Source organism: Schistocerca nitens, chromosome 8 (genome assembly GCF_023898315.1).
Source record: "Schistocerca nitens isolate TAMUIC-IGC-003100 chromosome 8, iqSchNite1.1, whole genome shotgun sequence".
Lineage (NCBI taxonomy): Eukaryota > Metazoa > Arthropoda > Insecta > Orthoptera > Acrididae > Schistocerca > Schistocerca nitens.
The window spans coordinates 91,266,127-91,287,697 of NC_064621.1; the positions used below are offsets into that span (position 1 = coordinate 91,266,127).

Here is a 21,571-nt window from a genome sequence, read left to right on the forward strand (position 1 = left end):
GCGAGCACGCACCGAGCCGACGCCGACGCCGACGCCGACGCCTCAGCGACGCCGGGGGCGCAGGTCGCAGCGCGGCGAGACGGGGGCATGGCCGAGCGCCGCCCCCAGTAGCGAGAGCCGAGCCGGCATGGCGGCCGCGCTGCCGCCGCTGCTACTGCTGCTGCTGCTGCTGCTGCACCCGGCCGCGGCCAACCCGGACGCCAAGCGGCTGTACGACGACCTGCTGTCCAACTACAACCGCCTCATCCGGCCCGTCAGCAATAACACGGACACGGTGCTCGTCAAGCTGGGCCTGCGCCTGTCGCAGCTCATCGACCTGGTAGGTACCCGGCGCCCGCCAGCCTGGCTGCCCCGGCGTGGGGTCGCGTCGCATCTGCCCGCCACACGCGCTGCTGCGTCAGCCCAGTCTCCGGAGCGGAGCCAGTGGGGGCGGGGTGAGGCCGCAGGCCCGCCGCCAGCCCTTCAGCGCGGCCCTTTGTCGGCCCTGCATGCCAAATTAGCCGCCCAAACCCGCGGGCGGGAACACCTGTTAAACTCCGCTATTGTCGACTCCCCGGTGCAAATCCGTACACACACAGCGGCGGCGCCTAAGATGAAGGTAGTGTTGCCACTCTGTTCATAATTCACGCAGCTATACGGCGTCTTGCCAGTCTCACGCTTCATCTTCACCATCGGTCATTCCATTTCCTTATACTCCCATATTGTGTAGGCATTGTCTGTACAGCGCTTCCTCCAAATCAGTGACGTGTCGTCTGTTGTTGGATCGAAATAAACCTTCTATCACGACACGTAAAAACAGATTAAATATAATTTCTCCCGTTGAGCCAAAACTGACATATTGTATACAAAATTAATTACATATAATTCCGCGGTCTAAATTAGTTTCAGTATAATCTTTGTTGCAAGACATCTGGCCGCATTTAAAAAATATTAATTGCGAAGTCACTATTTGAGCATATAGCCCATCACCAGTGGCATCTGATAAAGAGGACATTCAAAACATAAACATAATTTTGCTTACATTGTCGAAGAAATACAAAAGAAGACTTACATAAAGCGTACGTGTGCGTCAGATGTCGTGTGTGCTAATGCTTATGATGCTAAAATTTACGTATGTCAGGAAATAGGAGACAAATGCAGTGCACGGTCTACAGCATCATGCACTTTAACAAATACTTTCAAGCTGCAGAGCACCCACCGTACAAGACTTCCACAAACATAATTATTACAGAGGTGTTACTGAGTCATATTGCATACTCCGTCATTCTGATAAAAACTACATGCAACTCTTAACCCCGTGACGGTATCAAACAGAACACTTCAAACAAAGACGTATGTCTCAGAATTTTCAGACTTCCCTCCCATGTCACTGCCACTCTGTTTCTTGTCGGAGTGGCCAATACCTCATTACGTATATAGAGACACTAAAATGTTTATCCATTACAAAGAGCATTTTCCCTGGGTTATACAACACCAGTATACATCGGATCTTTTCTTGATTAACCTGAACAAACACCGACTTTCCACGCCGATTTATGGCAACATAGTTGTTGAGAACAAAACTTATGCTAGCACATTTCGTAAATACCAATAAAGACAATTTATTCCGTGACTTGAAAACAAAATTACTTATATCCAACTCGTTCACGCCTTCCTTTTTATGTTCACATTCTTCTTTAATGAAACTAAAGTACAAGAGTTTGTCTTCCTCTGCAGAATAGTACTTTCCAGTTCTTGCAAGTTTACTGCACTCAGCAGATGCTGACCTGCAGTAACAACATATTTACCCATCTATATGTCACCGTTATTTCTTCAACATCGTTTGTGTTTTGTACTGCATTGTTGCCAACTTTTGAACTTCACGTCTCTCGTTTCCTGTCACCAAGATTACTGAAATTATTTCAGACTACTTACGATGTGCTTGTACAACTGTCATATTTAAAAATGTATAAAAATAAAGAAGAAGCTATTAACCAATTTCTTGTATCTCAATAGCGGGGTTACGTATGTTTCCTTACGCTGGGAACACAAGGAATTATTTACAAAATGTTTTTCTCTTAAGACAGTAGATCGTCTCCCATACACCGTTTTTTTCTTCTAGCCGTCATCTTTCTTTTTTCTCATTTTCTGTGTCTCCTCTATTATGCCATACTGTAAACAAAGAGTGAGTACACTTTTCTGTAAAAAGATGCTCTGTCGAATTATTTTAAAAGCGAAAAGCACATCTGCATATCACTTACAAAAAGTCATATAGTTCTAAAATGTTTTTCGTTGGTTGTGTTCTACAGCTTTTATAAATTGTAGAAATTACGTTATGTGACATGGAAAATATTGCCTGACAAATCATCGTTAAGACACATACCACCATAAATCATTCTTGTTAACAAATGTGAGATGATTGTCTCATTCTCCATACATAAACAACAGTGCATTTGGTAAAAATTAAAAAAAAAAGTAAAAACAGACACACTGAAAAAGAGATGAAATACAACATTAATAAAGCAGCATGCTGGACGTTGTAAACCAGTGGGATAGTAGAAATAACACACTTTTGAAACTGCTCGTTATCATGGTGTAACGCAAGTTTCTGATCACAATATTTATGCTGGAAAGAAACATCTAATTATGCACTGTCGAAAAGGACATGAGAGGACAACCACAACAGAACAGAAACATGGATCCGTATCAAAACTTTTGAAATGACCTCAAAAAATGACTAAAAATTTTCTTTACAAAATAAAAACGGTCAAATGTTTTGTGTAACGAAAGTAAGAAATGAAATATATTAGAAAAACTTTTGTCGCACCTTTGAATGATGCTCTAAATCATGTACAGCAAACGATGCACCGATCGAAAATTTCATATTCAATGTTTCTCTTAGAATATCATAATTCTGTTGAGTGCTATACAATATTGTCTGGTAAATCATGTATACTCGGCGGTGAGCTGCTGTATGGACTTGACATATTTACATCACTTATGCCCAAAGGTTTGTCAAATTTCTAACACTTTTTCAGTCTAAAAAATTTTCTAATAGAAAATCCTTCAGCTATCAGAAAAGAAAATGAGCATTCTGAATCGGAAACTAATTAGCTGGAGAGGATCATTCACGCACGTACCCCAACATATTTTATTTCTTACGTTTAGACAAATCATTTCACAAAATATTTGACCATTACTTTTGTATTTATATTTTGTATTTCATGTTGTGTTCATGAAACTGTTCTCGAATTTTTTTTATGTCCATCCATGCGACTGACGGGCTGCGAGACTTCGGCCGTTCGCTTACGTAATAAAATAAAACACCTGCAGCCATCGTTTTGATGTTATTTTATTATATTCCAGGCTATTTCAGTGACTCAGTGCGCCATCTTCAGGCCTGAACTGACGGTAAGGGGTTGAATTCTAATCGTATACAAGGTGAGTCACCTAACGTTACCGCTGGATATATTTCGTAAACCACATCAAATACTGACGAATCGATTCCACAGACGGAACGTGAGGAGAGGGGCTAGTGTAATTGTTTAATACAAACCATAAAAAAATGCAAGGAAGTATGTTTTTTAACACAAACCAACGTTTTTTTTAATGGAACCACGTTAGTTTTGTTAGCACATCTGAACATATAAACAAATACGTAATCAGTGCCGTTTGTTGCATTGTAAAATGTTAATTACATCCGGAGATACTGTAACCTAAAGTTGACGCTTGAAACATTGTCCTCACTTCATTGCTGGGCCCAACAGCTGCAACATACATCGCGTTTCTACAGAATGATCTGCCAACGTTGCTTGAAAATGTCCCACTGGAAACGCGTCGACGTATGTGGTATCAGCATGATGGTGCACCTGCACATTCCGCAATTAACACTAGGCTGACCCTTGACAGGATGTTCGACGGGCGTTTCATAGGACGTGGAGGACGTATAAATTGGCCAGCCCGTTCTCCTGATCTTACACCTACGGACTTCTTTCTGTGGGGAACGTTAAAGGAGAATGTGTACCGCGATGTGCCTACAACCCCTGAGGACATTACACCAGATGTACTGTGGCGTGTACAACATTCATTACGCCAGAGATTGCAATTGTGTGCAGCAAATGATGGGCACCACATTGAACATTTATTGGCCTGACATGGGACACACACTATTCCACTCCTTAATTGAAAACGGAAACCACGTGTGTACGTGTACCTCACCCCTCATGGTAATGTACATGTGCGTCAGTGAAAAAGACCAATAAAAAGGTGTTAGCATGTGGACGTAATGTGCTGTTCCAGTCTCTTCTGTACCTAAGGTCCATCACCGTTCCCTTTGGATCCCTACATAGTTCGGTGCTCTCCGATACACACGATCGAACAGCGGAGAGGTACTCAAGCGTCAACTTTAGGTTACAATATCTCCGGATGTAATTAACATTTTACAATGCAATAAACGGCACTGATTACGTATTTGTTTGTATGTTCAGATGTGCTAACAAAACTAACGGGGTTCCATTTAAAAAAACGTAGGTTTGTGTTAAAAAACATACTTCCGTGCATTTTTTTATGGTTTGTAGTGACCAATTACACTAGCCCCTTTCCTCACGTTCGGTCTGTGGAATAGATTCGTCAGTATTTGATGTAGTTTACGAAATATATCCAGCGGTAATGTTAGGTGACTCACCTTGTATATGATCCCATCTGTGGTCATCTATGAAGTGGCTTCCGTAGAAAATACTGTAAAAGCGATGTTGCGTCTGTGACCATGAACTAGAAACTGAGTTCAACCCATCAGCGTCAGTTAAGACCTGAAGCCGGTGTATAGAGTAGCTCAAAGTGGTTACAGTATAATAAAATAACATCGAGACGACGGTGGCAGGTGTTGCATTTTATCACGTGTTCTCTATATGTGCTAAATGTAGTACTTGATACGAAGCCGCTTTAGGAATCAAATATCACGCCAACGCAATACTTTAATCGTCAAGTAGCTACGCCTGTGAGACAAACTTTCTGACACCTCAATTACTTTCCTGGCGTCTTCTGTTCTCGAAATCTTGTCAGCATAGTCCTTCGTTCGAACGATACCATTTTGGAGGACAAATACCACACCAATGCAAGTTTTTATGCGCAAAACCGCTACACCTTAAAGGGAAGAACTTTTGATACACCATTTAAGTAGGTAAAAATGTTTCAGTTTTCCTTAGCTGGATTGCTGTCAAACATTTAAACCCATTTGTGCAAAACTAGATCTCCCGTTGGTCAATTTTGTACACCAATTGTCATTTTTCCAGTCTTCGTTTGGATATGAAAATTCAGACAGTAATTCATAGTGTAATTTTCCTTGAAATGACCAAGTTTTTCTTAATACGCTATATAATTTTCAAAATAGTAAATAGACCTCATACGGTTCAATTTGATTCCCGATTTGTCCGCTTCACTCTTAGTTTGTCTGTGAAAATTCGGAAAGACGTCCATTGTGTAATTTACAGGGAGTCATGTTTTCGGGTCAGTGAAACATTCGACCAACAGCTCTTAAAAGTTCGGAAAGCTTAGGATTTATTAGGATTTAGATGTGTTTCGTATGTTGTATGTGAGGCAGCCTTGCTCCAGTCATCCCGCTTTCTGATATGGCAAACAAGTGTGCAAAGAAGCGTTTAGTTTTACTTTAAGTAACTAATTATGATGTCTGATCTATCCTGCACTTCACTGAATTTTAACTTAAAAGCATCAAATTACATGGTGCATAATTGTGAACTGATACATAATTCCGTTGATAAGTGTCCATAATAGAAAAGAAAGTAATGCAAAAATACTAACTAACGTCAAAAAAATAAAGAAAACGTTTAAATTCATTTGTAAAATGCCTATAATGTGATAGATTCGTATACTAATTTTCCGAAGTCATTTTGTTTTAGTTCTGATCTACTGAAATAATGCTGTTTGTGTGATACAGTATAAGATCGACTTTTTCTATTTTTACCTCAGGGTCATTTCGTAAGCTGTATGTGGGAGAAAGTAGTATGCTTTCTGATACTTTGTAGAACATACCTCTCACGATATTGACAATATTACTTCCCGTGATGCATAACACCTTTCTTGTGGCAGCGTGAGACTTTCTCACACTGAGCACAGGTCATACATCAGTTTCTTTTTCTGTCTCGTCTTTTAATCATGCTTACCAAAAACCAATATTGACGTGCTGCACTTATATCTATGGAAACGAAGCTTTGAATGCTGTCTTGATCGTGGCAGCGTCACTTTTATTGTTGCAATTAGCCTGCGCTTGGCATCGGATTCTCCTACAATCATTTTACTGTTGTCTTTCCACTTTAAATCGCTCCACATGTATATTTAGTCGTTGTTGCTGTTTGCAGTGGTGATGGCAAAGGGATAACCAAGTAACTAACTTCCCCCTCCTCCCCCCCCCCCCCTTGTCCATTCATGCGCAATACGATTCATTTGTTTGATTTCAGTGTGACTGCCTATTCGTTCATCAGGGGTCGGCCCTCATTACACTTTTTGGCATTTCGACTTCCTTAGAGACCATTATGCTCTATCAGCGCCGTGGGCATTCCAAAATTATGTGCGTCGATGTGTTTAGAGTATGATTCAAAGGTTCAGCAAAAACTGAAGGAGCTGATAGACGAGACGAAATACAGCAACTTTACAGAAGCTCTTCTGCGAAGGTAGTAGAGAAGGTACTGGCAGAAGTAAAGCTGTGATGACGGGACATGAGTCGTGCTTTTGTAGCTCAGATGGTAGGGCACTTGCCCGCGAATGGCAAAGGTCCCAAGTTCGAATCTCGGTCCGGCACACAGTTTTAATCTGCCAGGAAGTTTCATATCAGCGCACACTCCGCTGCAGAGTGAAAATCTCATTCTGGAGGAGCTGTCGTCGAAGTAGTATTGAGCAACAGTAAAAGCTTCAGAATGAAAGGAAGGACAAGGCGCACGCGCCTTAATTTCAACGAAGATAATGTGCATTTTACTTAACAACGTTCTACTTTACAGAAGGTGCTCAAAATGGCGAACACCACGTTTAATACAAGCATAACATCTTCGTATAAAGTGTTGGAGCACTCTACCAAGTACACCAGGCATCAGGCGCGGCAATTGGACGCTTGCGATATGTGGCACTGAGTACATGACATACTTGCACATAGGCCTCAGCAGTTCCTCCGTCAGGCTACGTCCAGATATGATCACGCATATCAGGTACTGCTTTCTTCAACAGTTGATGAACTTACAGCGCGAATGCATTGTTCTCTTTATTGTTTCTGCCGTTTCTAAGCTTTCATCGACTCAGGATGACTTGCAGGAACGGAAGTTCCTGTTCCCATGTTGTCGTATTGTGGCTCATCTGTCAGCTCTTTCAATTTTTCTGCAGTATTTTGAATCTCGTTGTATGTATAGGTGACAGTAACAGTCCTTAAGAGTTCCTTAAGAGGTGTACGAAGCTGGTGCCCCATAAGAAGATTTCTCACTGTTGGAAACATCACGTACTTCTCTATTTTCTAGGATGTTTGCAGTTTACCCACAGAGCAATTCCAGTTTTCTGCTGGATTGTGTTCTGTTCACTAGCTGACAGTGCACAGAAGACTCAAATAAATACCAGATACCTACGAATACGGCATCAAGAATGGCGCTCTTAAAACAAACTCCAAATCACAGCTAGAAGGACGCAACTTGTTTTCGTTTCATGTTCGGACTCAGTTATCACTTCAGGTTCAGATTTTATTTATCCGCTGAGCGAAGATTTTTATTTCAAGTTCTGGAAAAATTCTCGGTTATATCTGAACTACTCACCTAACTACCTGCATATCTGCCAGATTGTTTGTGCTTAACTTTCGAGGGCAGCAGGTAATGAAATGCCATATCCATATCTCTAATGCACACACAGCTGAGGAAAACTTACGGACGAAAGTAACTTCCACTTTTTGTTTCACTACCAACATAAGACTAGCACCACATATAAAATAACGTTATAGCGCAGAAGGTAACTGAAAGAAATAAACGCCAAGACAAACAGAAATGACACTTTACGAAAAGACATTAATTACGCTGAAATCACCGCGATTTCTGATGATCCCCTGGACATTAGGAAAGATGGAACATGATTCTTCATAGAGAGCGTGATCACCACGTACGGCAATGCATGCAGTGTGCTCCCACGTCGGCCACAACGTTGCTAAGGAGTTCCTGTTGTACGTCCCTCTGGTACTCCATCAGCGTTCCTGACAAAAAGGATCGTAAGTTGTTGAAGCTAAATAAGTAATTTTTCAATTCAATAAACTTACCAACAGCCGCCACTTTAAGATATTTTATTTTATTTTAAAAGCGACCAGTTTTGGCAATTGATTGTGTACAACTACTGGGGTTCACGAAACCCATTTTTATTGCGCTGTACGATAAGTTCGTTGATTCGAAAAAAGCGTATGGGTCCTGAAGATGGCCAAATGAATTGCCGAAACTTGTTGCTTTTAAAATAAAATAAAATGTCTCGAAGTGAGCGGCTGTTGGTAAAGTTTATTGAACTGAAAAGCAACTACCAGTCGATGTCCACTGGCCGTAATGGACCAACGGACAAATAAGTCATTGTTTTACACTTTTCGGGAGAAACAAAAAACTGAATACTGTCATATATATTACTGCTACATTACTGGAATTTTTCAGAACGGAAAGTGACTTCGTTCCGCTTTTATTGAGAGAGAAATAATTAGAGTACATTATTTCGAATTTTAATGTTTTCAAAGCTTTGTGACTAATTTGGTTTCAACAATTTACAAGCACACACACACACACACACACACACACACACACACACACACACACACACACACACACACACATATATATATATATATATATATATATATATATATATATATATATATTGCTTTTTTAGGATTTAATTGTGTGAACAATTCAAAATTACATTAGCATGGACAAAATAGCACAAACTGTATTATTTTAATAGCAATAATGATTAACTGTACTTTAGCAATAATTATCGTCAATCACTGGTCAAGAAAGCACGTTTTCATGGAATGATCTCTTTGTTGCAAGCGCATATTCAATGACTTTCTTCACATCTTCCATCTTCATTCTCGAAATAGGAATTTGGTATGTTAGGTAGGCCGTTGGAATGCTGTCCATTAATCCTGGAATGATGGGCTCATGTCTTTTTCTTAAGTGAAAAGTGTCTTACTAACCCATCGATATACAGATTCGAGACACGCGCCAATTCGTCCCTGCATGTATATTCAGGAAAGCTTTCTCGCAAGCCAGTTTCCTCTCACTTATAAGCATTATATGGTAAATAAACGTCGCATCCCTACAGTTTTCTCAACTTTCTGGATCAGACTTCCGAGGACGCCTCTGCTTTACTAACCCATCGATATACAGATTCGAAACACGCGCCAATTCGTCCCTGCATGTATATTCAGGAAAGCTTTCTCGCAAGCCAGTTTCCTCTCACTTATAAGCAATATATGGTAAATAAACGCCGCATCCCTACAGTTTTCTCAACTTTCTGGATCAGACTTCCGAGGACGCCTCTGCTTTACTAACCCATCGATATACAGATTCGAAACACGCGCCAATTCGTCCCTGCATGTATATTCAGGAAAGCTTTCTCGCAAGCCAGTTTCCTCTCACTTATAAGCAATATATGGTAAATAAACGTCGCATCCCTACAGTTTTCTCAACTTTCTGGATCAGACTTCCGAGGACGCCTCTGCTTTACTAACCCATCGATATACAGATTCGAAACACGCGCCAATTCGTCCCTGCATGTATATTCAGGAAAGCTTTCTCGCAAGCCAGTTTCCTCTCACTTATAAGCATTATATGGTAAATAAACGTCGCATCCCTACAGTTTTCTCAACTTTCTGGATCAGACTTCCGAGGACGCCTCTGCTTTACTAACCCATCGATATACAGATTCGAAACACGCGCCAATTCGTCCCTGCATGTATATTCAGGAAAGCTTTCTCGCAAGCCAGTTTCCTCTCACTTATAAGCATTATATGGTAAATAAACGTCGCATCCCTACAGTTTTCTCAACTTTCTGGATCAGACTTCCGAGGACGCCTCTGCTTTACTTCCTTTGCTTCAACAATGCACTGCAGATGTTAAGTCCTGGGCGCCTTTGGTAGGAAGGTGAGGAAATCTTACCAAAATATTATTACGTTGAATTACGGCAATGGAGTCATAACATTTCATTCTGCAGCTGAAAGGGAATTAATATCATAAGACTGGCATTGCTGGTGATATTAGTATTACTTACGTCTGTACAGTTTCCTACGGTTGTTCCAAGAAAGACTGATATTTACCAGCAACGTTCTCTAACTGCTTTCCCTGGAACATAATCTGCTCTGTAATTTCGATTAGGCAGTCTTTTACCTTATTCCTTTCATAAATCTGCTCTACTATTCTTCCTTTTTGGAGCCGTAGTAAAACAATGAACTGCCGCTCAATGCTCAATGAACGTTAAAAGTGACTGTTAGTGCCACAACAGAGGAAGTGGATGATGTCATCAGCAATGTGTAGTATTGGAGGAAAGCAGATTCTGCGCGGGAATGAGCAGCATCTGTTGAAAAGAAATAAGTCAGTGATTTATTTGGTTTCAACAATAAACAGCATAGAGTGGACCACATTTCCTACCATTTGTAGGAGCGTGACGTATTTCATTTCAACACCAAACGATAGGCTATACTCTTAACTGTACTATTCAGTGAAAAAACGAAAATTGAAAATTTTGACTTATTTGGTCTCAACAATTTGCGATTCTCTGGATGTCCATTGTGTACATGTGCTTGCTGCAATACGTCTCTCCAACAAATTCCAACACCTACGCTATTTGAGGCGGTCGTGCTTTCTCACTCAAAAACTGAGGGCAAGACCGAAAGCACCACTGAACAGATGTACAAAGGTACAGAGTAGAGTATCTCAGTGACGTAGATGGTTGAGTGTTCCGTGTTCAAAGATTTGGAAGTCAGTGCTCCCATACAGCTCTATGCCTACCCAAATCGTAGTAACTTGACCACCAAAACTATCATCTTCGACAATGTTCCTGTTTGCGTAACATAATCACATACGGCGAGAAGTGGTAAAGCTTGTCAGTGCAGAAACACTTTGCAATGCATACACGGCCGTCCGCGGTGGTCACACACCCTATTAAAAGCAACATTCCATCTTCTGTAATGTCCAGGGGACCATCTTGAATCTCAGTGACGTCAATTTTTTCAGATATCGTGTACACTCAACTGTAGCTTTTCTTTGTACGTATGATCCAATATTCGCCGAACCCTGTTACTTGGCAGTAACAACGTGAAATTTACTTTCATCTGTAAGTTTTACGGACCTGTATATGAATTACAGAACCAACCTCGTTTTTTTCCGGTCTATACGTTAAGCCTAATCTCCGGAACTATACTAGCAACTGTAGGTGCTTTGATACGGTTTTCACTTATAGAGTTGTTTGTGAGAAAATGTTTTGTGCGTGATTTATTGTTTATAAGGATGATGAGAGCGTAAGGTAAGTACACTAATGTTCAAAATGAAAGCAACAAACGGAAATTTTGGAAGGTTGCGTTTATTTTGCCACAGAACAGTGTAAACTGTTGATAGAAAAGTAGAAACAACATAAAGAATACAGAGTGTAATCAACGGCAACGTGCATAACAGCAGACAAAAATGTTGTTTGTTTTTTCCAGCTTAGTGTATTTGCGCACACATTCCAACAACTGATTAATGTGCTCAGTATGGGGTGTGACTTCCTCTGGTAGCAATACAGGCCTCACGATGACGCGACATGCTGTGAATGTGTCATCAATCTCATGCTGAGGCAATAGCGCCCATTCTCCCCGCAGAACTGTTCTCAAGTCTTGAAGAGTGGCTGGTGGATGCTGACATGACGCAATTTGTCTCGCTAGCGTCCTAGACGTGCTCCATGGGGTTCAAATCGGGAGAGCGGGCAGGCGACGCTATGCGTGTAATATCTTCCAAGGAAACATCCATCACCCGTTCTCTATGAGGTCGAGCATTATCGACCATCAACACGAATTCTGGGCACACAGCGCCGCGCAACAACCGCACATAACGTCCCAAGAAACTCCTGCCCACACTGTTAGAGATCGTCGTCAGTATCGGTGTCTGTCCTCGAGAATCACTCTCCAGACCAAACTGCGGCTCATCTGTGAAAGTAACATTCGTCCACTATTCGACCGTCCAGGTGGCCTGTTGATGACCCCACTTCAGGCGTTGCCTTCTATGAAGCCCCGTCAGAGGTACATATACAGCATGCCTCCGACAATAAAGACTATTCTGTGGGAGCCTTCTGTACACCGTTTGCCGCGATACAACACATCTAGTAATCCAGTTGATGCTGTGAGGTCAGACGCCAGTTTCCCTATAGTACTAAGGCGGTGCCGCCGTGCAGTTACAGCTGAATAACTGCCCTCTCTTTCTGATGCCACACGTAGTCGGCCCTGCCCTCGTCTTTGGGATAAAGTTTCGGTCTCTGTAACCTGTCGCCACATCCAAGAAAGAAGAGAGTGGTTCACATAATACCATCCAGCCACATTAGTTTCCGTCTGCGCTGCTACCATTCTTTCTACGACACTGCACCGCAGAGAGTCTGGTAGGTATCTTCTCTGTGCCATATTGCACCGTCTGTGACTGTACGCAGCGATTGTGGTTGTGAAACTGCCTGGCGAACACTACCCGATTGATAGGTGCCCTGGCATCATTGTTGGCGTGGTTGTGTGTTGACGGGAACGCCATCTTCCGTTCAGAACACGATCGTACGAATATCCGTTGACAGTTTTATGATTATATCGTGAATTAGACACAGGGCGGGGAAATAGTGACCTATTGCTTTAATTTTGAACACCGGTGTGTTTTTATCTGTTCGATATTTAAGTGGAGTTTCTGATGTAAATTCAAGAACATCAGGTAGAAACCTTTTCAAGGAACTGGGTGTTCTCACAACTGGTTCTCAGTATATTTATCTCTTGATGAAATTTGTTGCAAATAATACGTCTCTGTTTCCAACCAACAGCTCAATATGTGGTCCCAATACTACGAAAAAGAACATACTTACGTCTAAAAATGGATCCAGTATTCAGGGACACACATTTTAAATAAATATCCAGCAACCATCACAAACTTGGTTTCATCTTTTTAACGACTTCAAATATTTTACGGATGATTTTTTGGTAACAGAATACTTCAAAATGGCCTAAGGCCGCAATTGTACAATCGTACAGAAAATGAAAAAACTGGCAACTGAAGGCTTCAAGAAATCATTCAAAAATTCATCGCAGCTGCGGACCCTATCGCATTGAAAACTTGCTTTCAGATGAAGCACAGTTCAAACAAATCCGAAAGCCTTTTTAGTAAGTAACTCCTCCTGCCTTGTAGATCAACATCAGAAAGATGAATTGTAAAATCTTTTTGACAGCACTTGCCCACAACAGTCAAGATAATGATTTTAAATTTATTACAAGTGCATAGCTACAGTTCACTCCGATAGCGTATTAATTCTGTATATATTAGCAGTTTCAGTTTACTGCGCACTTTGTTGTTATGTATGCACATCTCTTGGCAATATTCTGCCAAATGATCAGGGAAACGAGTATTATATTCAGACATTCCATGTTTTTTTTGTGTTACCCTTTTTGATGGAACGGAAACTGAATCTAATCTTTGGAGTGACATTTAGCGGCAATAATGGAAACTATGTGGTGGTCAGCTAGGAATGAGAAGTTAGCTGGCAGAAAAGCAGTAAACAGTTGCCGAAACACCAGTGAGCAGTTGAGCATGACCATACTGTATGTTGGTGCTGGTAGCCTAGTGGTAAACAGGCGGACTGGAAGATCGAAATGTCGATGGATCGAATCCCAGTCGGATGACCGATTTTTTAGTCTGCCTTATAACGTATCATTCACCCCTCAGTGATGCGGCGATTCGTCTGAAACATGTGGGTCGGTTTCCGCGTCAAACACTCGGTCACCTTTGTGCTGTTGGATTACAGTGTTAGGGATACGTGAGTTGCCGATGAGGCGGCCTATTGAATAACTTGCACAAAACCATTCACAAATACTAAATTATTGTTACCGATATCTATACATATCTTCGACTTATATCCCAAACAAAATTCTTCCGCCGCGTATTCCTGGCTGTACGTGAAGACTGACCTCAAAAATTATCGTGCAGATTTTGATACAACCTTAACGAGGAATGTTTATGTACAGTCATACTCAAAAGTATCCGAACGACCTGAATTGCATTTCGCCTGATTCGCATGCAACCGGCATAACGCGGCTGTCTAGCAGGTCCTCTAATCGCTCCTTGGTACAGTCGTTTGATTATTCAAAATGGTTCCAACAAGTCACCACTAGAAACCACTGCTCTGTATCGCAGTAACTCAAGATGTAAAGTAATACCACGATGCTACAAATATCAGGGAACACCTTAACACAGATAAGACTGTCCTTAAGGCCTGTAAGCTCACATTTATTACAATAAATGACATACCTGAAATGTTGCCACTCTCATTATTTCGTAAGATAGGTAACGCACGTAGTAAGTTCGTCGTATTCATGATTTCCTCTTCAAAGTAACATACAGTACTTATTATGTAACACAAAATGACATTAAAAATTTAAGTTATCCACGAGCAGCTAGTTGAGAATATGTATGAAATTCAAATGACACGACGAACCGTCTCGTTCTGCATATGGAATCAAACCCAGGTCAGGCAGACTAAGCAATGATTTAGTGACTGACGCAAACTAACAGTCATTCCTGATTAGGCATACAGTGAGTGATATACCTGGATTTTAGACAGTATCACTTAGCAAATATCAACTTTAAATTACATAACGCAAACATTTTTAACGGACGCGAATTCCTCCCCAGCATCCCTTGTCCCTGTTAACGAACTATGAGAGATGCTACATATTGCTTCTTCGTAAGTAACTTACTTGAAATGCCATGACGCAAAGCTTTGTGTTGGACAGAGATTCGAACACAGAACCTAATCGGATTGATATCGAAATACAACCAACTGTGACATATCGGATTTTCTCGGCAATAGCTAGATGTTTTAACTAAAATGACGAGACGAAACATTAATTTTTTCCATCCCAGGCTTCCAACCCGGCACTTATCGCTGTTATATTCTAGAGAAAACTAACGTTAAATATGGGTTTGTTGCACCAGCAGCGACATGTGAACATGTTTGAACAAGAAATAATATGACGAAGAGTTCAGTGCTCACTGGGAATAGAGCCCCACACATATCGTTGTTGACTACACACAAAGAGACGTCAGCTACCGAATTTTTCTCCACCAGCAGCTCGGAATAACATCTTGAACTTACAGTGATCTCGCAAATAGTCCTGTGTCCCACTGGGAGTCAAAAACGTCAGATATCGTTAGTGTTGACAACGAATGAAAAAACATTAAAAATCAAAATTATTGTCCACCAGCAAATAGGTATTCTCATGCTAGAGCTTGATAATACATAAGGAAATCTTTAATGCCGGGTCAGGCTTTGAACCCATTCACTCGTATTATGTGGAGATGTTGAGGAATCTGATGTTTTGAACAAACAACAAATTGTAGCCCAGCTGTAGTGTCACGAAGGGATCAAATTCCGCGTTAAGGGCGGTCTGAGTTGCATTCCCAGTTCAGAACCAATTTTATCGCCATACAGAAGCACAGATGAAAGATGGAATAAGTGTCCTGTGACCCTACATATCGTTTGTTTCGTCACTAGAAATAAATAACTAGTATAAGAAAGGATACTGGTAATAGAGTTTCTACATGTCGCCACTCCAGACTTTATTGTGGTTCAGCCTAACGTCTACTTGGCAGAGAAGGAATATCATCTTTAATGTGAACTTCAGACCACACTGCCATTATATCTTCTTCACTTGGTGTAGTCAGAAGAGAATGGCATCTTTCTCTCCCTACCTAAAATCATTGACGGAAGTGGGAATCGTACCCAGACCATAGGTATAAGAACCTACCACCAGTCCAACGGACCACCAAACCCTCTTTTCTGTGACTCATGTTTCTATCGTAACGCCGTTGCGCCACACTGGATGAGAAATCTGACACACAAGCTCCCTGTAGTAAATTGCAGCGTGTTCAGTAAATTCATTTACTTGGTTGACCGAATCACCATGAACTAGCTGCCTCGGCTATGCAGTGCATACATTCGACTCTATTTTGTAATCACCGAAATAAAATCACGTAACTGCCACCTAAACAGAACTGCCAACAGTGTAGGATGCAGAAATTTAAATAGGAAGTGTTCCTTTCCACTTGAGCTATTCTATTGTGCTATATCTGTTTGTAAAAAACTTCGTGCAGCGAAAAAGAAAAGCTGTAACTGTTTCTTTCAGAAGTCTAGACCCGGCCGTTTGCATTATCACGTAGCGCTGTGGTTTGCAGAAGTTCTGGAGTAATTGTTGTTTAGCTCTGGAGGTGTTGAGGTTGTGTGTCATCTAATAGCGTAATGGCAAGTGTCGTCCACCATCAATAAGATGTCGCGAGTTCGAATACATTTACTGCAAAATTATTTTAAAACGCAATTCTGCTGTCTGCTGAAGTTACCAATCTAATTGAACTTTGAACATAATTCCCTTCACTTCTCAACACAAGATAGTCTCATGTGTAAAAAGGGCTAACTTCTGTGACATTTTGATCTTTTCGGGTTTAATAGACAGCCAGGCAGCAGATGCATCTCGAAGCTTTTGTATTATGCATGGGGAGAGCGCATCGTGCCCAAATACGTGAGAAAAGTATTTTCTACATTAGCTGTGGTGTGGCAGTGGCATTTTATTCTTCTTCAAACATTGTTTGACAGCTATAACCCAGAACAAGTTTTCTACATGCAAGTAATCAATAAACTGCATGTGCATCGTCAGACTGTTATAGATAACATCAAAGAATTCACATATATCGTTGATGATAAATTTCGCTCTCATGTTTACTATTGTTTCAACAACACTAAAGGAAACCTTACGAAAATTGTGCACTGTATTATAAGGAAGGAAATAAAACTACCCACGATAACCTCACGACGAAAGTCTGTTTTAATAAAACTGAGTATCTGTACACAAGCATGCCTCTATCGACACGAATTAGTAAAATACTACTCACTTAGATTTTGATTGGGTCTGTGTTTAATTGGTATGCTGTGTCATACTCAAGAGGTATGCAAGCGTGGCATTTCACAAATATAGTTATGTATTTCTAGAAACCCAAAATTTGCTAGTCAGCAGCGAAAAGACGCGTTACCTGTTGTGCAGCATTTCACCATTGCACTATGAGCCGAAAGTATTTTCTTGTGATTTCCTTATTAATGTTTGATCTGACTGCTTGTAGCTGTTTCACAGAAGGGGTAGAAACGTTGAAGCCAGTGAGACTGAAACTGCGAACCATAACAGACGCTTTTTCACAGGTCAGCACGTTCCCACAGATCTGACGAAGACGTATGTGTCTTAGTTTCCTCTTACGAGGCATGATTTCCCTAAATCAGTACAGGAAAATGCCGGGATGGTTCCTCTGAAAGGGCACGGCCGACTTCCCTCCCCATCCTTCCCTAATCCGATGAGACCAATGACCACGCTGTCTGGTCTCCTTCCCCAAAAACCAACCAACCAACCAAACTCTTACGAGGCCAATAGTGGCTAGAGCTCAGAAACCGCTATTTAAAGGACGAGATTAGTTGCGATTTCCACCTGCAACGACTTTCCTGGGCTGAAAACCATAAGTTTACAATCTTTTGTTACACCTCAAGCGATAATAACTGAGATTATTCAATGGAAATGACAGGCAAAATGAAGTGAACTTTGAGGCTTTATTCCGTGCTCACAAGGAAGCAACTCGTCCATCACAGAGTTGCCAAACGTATGTTGCCTTGTTGCCAAATCTCAGTTACAGTACGATCAGGAAGAAGACGAACCGATATGATTCTACAGCGGGGTGGGAAGTGACCGTAGCTGGTGTCTCCAAGTCGCAGCTGCTACGACCTGTGATACGTAATGTGACTGATTCGCATTTCTGTAACTAGGTTTAGGGACTGGAGCGTAGTTACTAAAATACTCAGAATTGACTGCAAACTAAGCATCATCAATTAGTAACTCTCATAGTTGTTTTTATATTTCTTTCGTAAGTGTACTCAAAACTAAGAAACTCACTCACAGGCGTTTTCGTGCCTCACCGATAGTCGAGCACAACAAACAAATAAAAATAAAAAAATAATGTGTGTGTGTGTGTGTGCGTGTGACAGAGAGAGAGAGAGAGAGAGAGAGAGAGAGAGAGAGAGAGAGAGGAATTTAAAAAAAATGACAGAGAGAGTTTGTAAAGAAATGTTGCAAAGAAATCTTTCATTTAAAATGATACATTGCACATCATTACAAAATGTCGTATTCATGATCTATGGAACAGGAATTAATCTAATATAATCTAATCACATCATATTGAGGCCTAGCCATGAAGAGTCATGAATTACCGAAATTTTTGCCAATACCAGTAACCAAATCTAAACTTGAAAATAAAAGACGACAATTTTTGTAATAAACCGGGACTCCTATCAAGACCCTTTCGTCCCTGTTGGCTAACCACGAAAGATGTCTGATATACCTCCATTCTGTAGTAACAAAGTGTGCATGCATTTACAGATGAAGTGCATGATGTGAAGTTATGTGATGGAGATACGAACCCAACACGTAATCGCATTGTTAACTAAGAGAAATCAAATGTTACGTATCGGTTTTTCTTACGAGCTGCTAGGTGTTTGAAGCTGAAATAAGGTTACAATCTTTTGTGCCTAAGCGACAATCGAACTGCTCACCTACCGTGCATCCACGAATATAGCTTAAGTATGAGTTGTTTACTCACCAACAGTAAGATGTGCGCGTGTTTGACCAGATATAACGACACCTATTGTTATTGTTGGCAATACATGAACAGACAATAAAAATGTTCGTTAATTTTCACTAGCAGGTGGGTGTGCACTTGATCGGGCTTGAAATGAAATTATGAATATTTTTGTACTGGATCCTTTCGAGGAGACCTAGAGAAGATTGCAGTCTTGGGAAAAGGAAGGAAATGATTGAACTATACTGTTCTGAGAGATTCAGATCCTCAAAAGAGGAGATACGAATTCGAATCACAGTCCAGCACCAAATTTTTCATCGTCTCTAGTTCAATAAAGTACAAGTAAAATAAGAGACCTGTTCCTTTAAATGGCTATCGGTTCATCAAATAAAATAAAATTTTCTAACGTAACTAAGTTTACTGGCAACTGTATTTCTGTTTGCCGTGACTTCCGCTATGTCATTTCCCAATGTAAACCGCCGGCCGGTGTGGCCGTGCGGTTCTAAGCGCTTCAGTTTGGAACCGCGTGACCGCTACGGTCGCAGGTTCGAATCCTGCCTCGGGCATGGATGTGTGTGATGTCCTTAGGTTAGTTAGGTTTAAGTAGTTCTAAGTTCTAGGGGACTGATGACCTCAGAAGTTAAGTCCCCTAGTGCTCAGAGCCATTTGAACCAACCCAATGTAAACCGGCTCTGCCCAGTTGGTAATGAAGGAACGTGATGTTTAATGCGGATTATGGGTTATAACGTCTTTCTCTTGAGGTTACCAGAGGTAAAATAAATGTGTTTCTGCCTCTTAAAAGTAAATTCCTGAACCCATGCATTACTCTTGTGATAGTTCGTTCCACCAGACCATTGTGGCCACATTTAACAGCCTCAAGAATGTGCTGAAACGGATGATGTGCTTAGCTTACAAAATTAGTCACGGTGGAAAAAATGCGAGTCTATTAAATGGTTAAGTAGAAGCAAGCTTCTGACGCGGAGATTATGCTATTCTCATGTCAGCAGAATGTAAAGACCCTTCTAGGCATCATAGGCACGAACTAAAGCCATTTTGAATTTTCACAAATTGAGCAAATTTCTTAGTTCGAGAAAATCCACTGTGATGTGTGAAGTTACCGGATAATTCGATTACTACGGTCATTAGTACTATCATTTTGTTCATGCTGCTGCTGGAACACATTTGCTTGAAGATCATTTAATGCCTTTTGGTCACTATACAATTAGTTTCCCAAGAACAGGTTCTTTCCCTGTCTACGGACCCCTTTCATGTTAAAATCAAACATCAGCAATTACTCGTAGATTACATTAAAACTAAAGTAATCAATTTGTTATGATTATATTAGATTACATTAGATTAATTCTTGTTTCATAGATCAAGAATACGATATTTCGTAATGATGTGTTATTTTAATGAATGATTTCTTTACATACCATGATTCAATTTCTTTACATTTTTCTACTCTCTCTCTCTCTCTCTCTGTCACACACACGTGCACACAAACATTCTTTTTTTATTTTTATTTGTTTGTTGCGCTCGACTATCGGCGAGGCACGAAAACGCCTGTGAGTGAGTTTCTTAGTTTTGAGTACACTTACGAAAGAAATATAAAAACAACTATGAGAGTTACTGATTGATGATGCTTAGTTTGCAGTCAATTCTGAGTATTTTAGTAACTACGCTCCAGTCCCTAAACCTAGTTACAGAAATGCGAATCAGTCACATTACGTATCACAGGCCGTAGCAGCTGCGACTTGGAGACAAAAGCTACGGTCACTTCCCACCCCGCTGTAGAATCATATCGGTTCGTCTTCTTCCTGATCGTACTGTAACTGAGATTTGGCAACAAGGCAACGTATGCTTGGCAACTCTGTGATGGACGAGTTGCTTCCTTGTGTGCACGGAATTAAGCCTCAAAGTACACTTGATTTTGCCTGTCATTTCCATTGAATAATATCAGTTATTACCGCTTGAGGTGTAACAAAAGATTGTAAACTTATGGTTTTCAGCCCAGTAAAGTAGTTGCAGGTGGAAATCGCAACTAATCTCGTCCATTAAATAGCGGTTTGTGAGCTCTAGCCACTATTGCCCTCATAAGAGGAAACTAAGACACATACGTCTTCGTCAGATCTGTGGGAACGTGCTGACCTGTGAAAAATCGTCTGTTATGGTTCGCAGTTTCAGTCTCACTGGCTTCAACGTTTTTACCCCTTCTGTGAAACAGCTACAAGCAGTCAGATCAAACATTAATAAGGAAATCGCAAGAAAATACTTTCGGCTCATAGTGCAATGGTGAAATGCTGCACAACAGGTAACGCGTCTTTTCGCTGCTGACTAGCAAATTTTGGGTTTCTAGAAATACATAACTATATTTATGAAATACCACACTTGCATACCCTTCGAGTATGACACAGCATACCTATTAAACACAGACCCAATCAAAATCTAAGTGAGTAGTATTTTACTAATTCGTGTCGATAGAGGCATGCTTGTGTACAGATACTCAGTTTTATTAAAACAGACTTTCGTCGTGAGGTTACCGTGGGCAGTTTTATTTCCTTCCTTATAATACAGTGCACAATTTTCGTAACGTTTCCCTTAGTGTTGTTGAAACAATAGTAAACATGAGAGCGAAATTTATCATCAACGATATATGTGAATTCTCTGATGTTATCTATAACAGTCTGACGATG

At 40.8% G+C, this 21,571-nt stretch overlaps 1 protein-coding gene across 1 annotated transcript in view; it reads left to right on the forward strand.

Moving 5' to 3' along the window:
- The first annotated feature begins 509 nt into the window (after positions 1-509).
- Positions 510-21,571, forward strand: part of LOC126198570 (acetylcholine receptor subunit alpha-L1) — a 580,573-nt gene continuing 559,511 nt past the window's right edge. Inside the window, exon 1 of the mRNA XM_049935001.1 lies at positions 510-598. Within this exon, the coding sequence (XP_049790958.1) occupies positions 593-598 (6 nt within the window). The 5' untranslated portion in view covers positions 510-592. The remainder of the gene's footprint in view (positions 599-21,571) is intronic.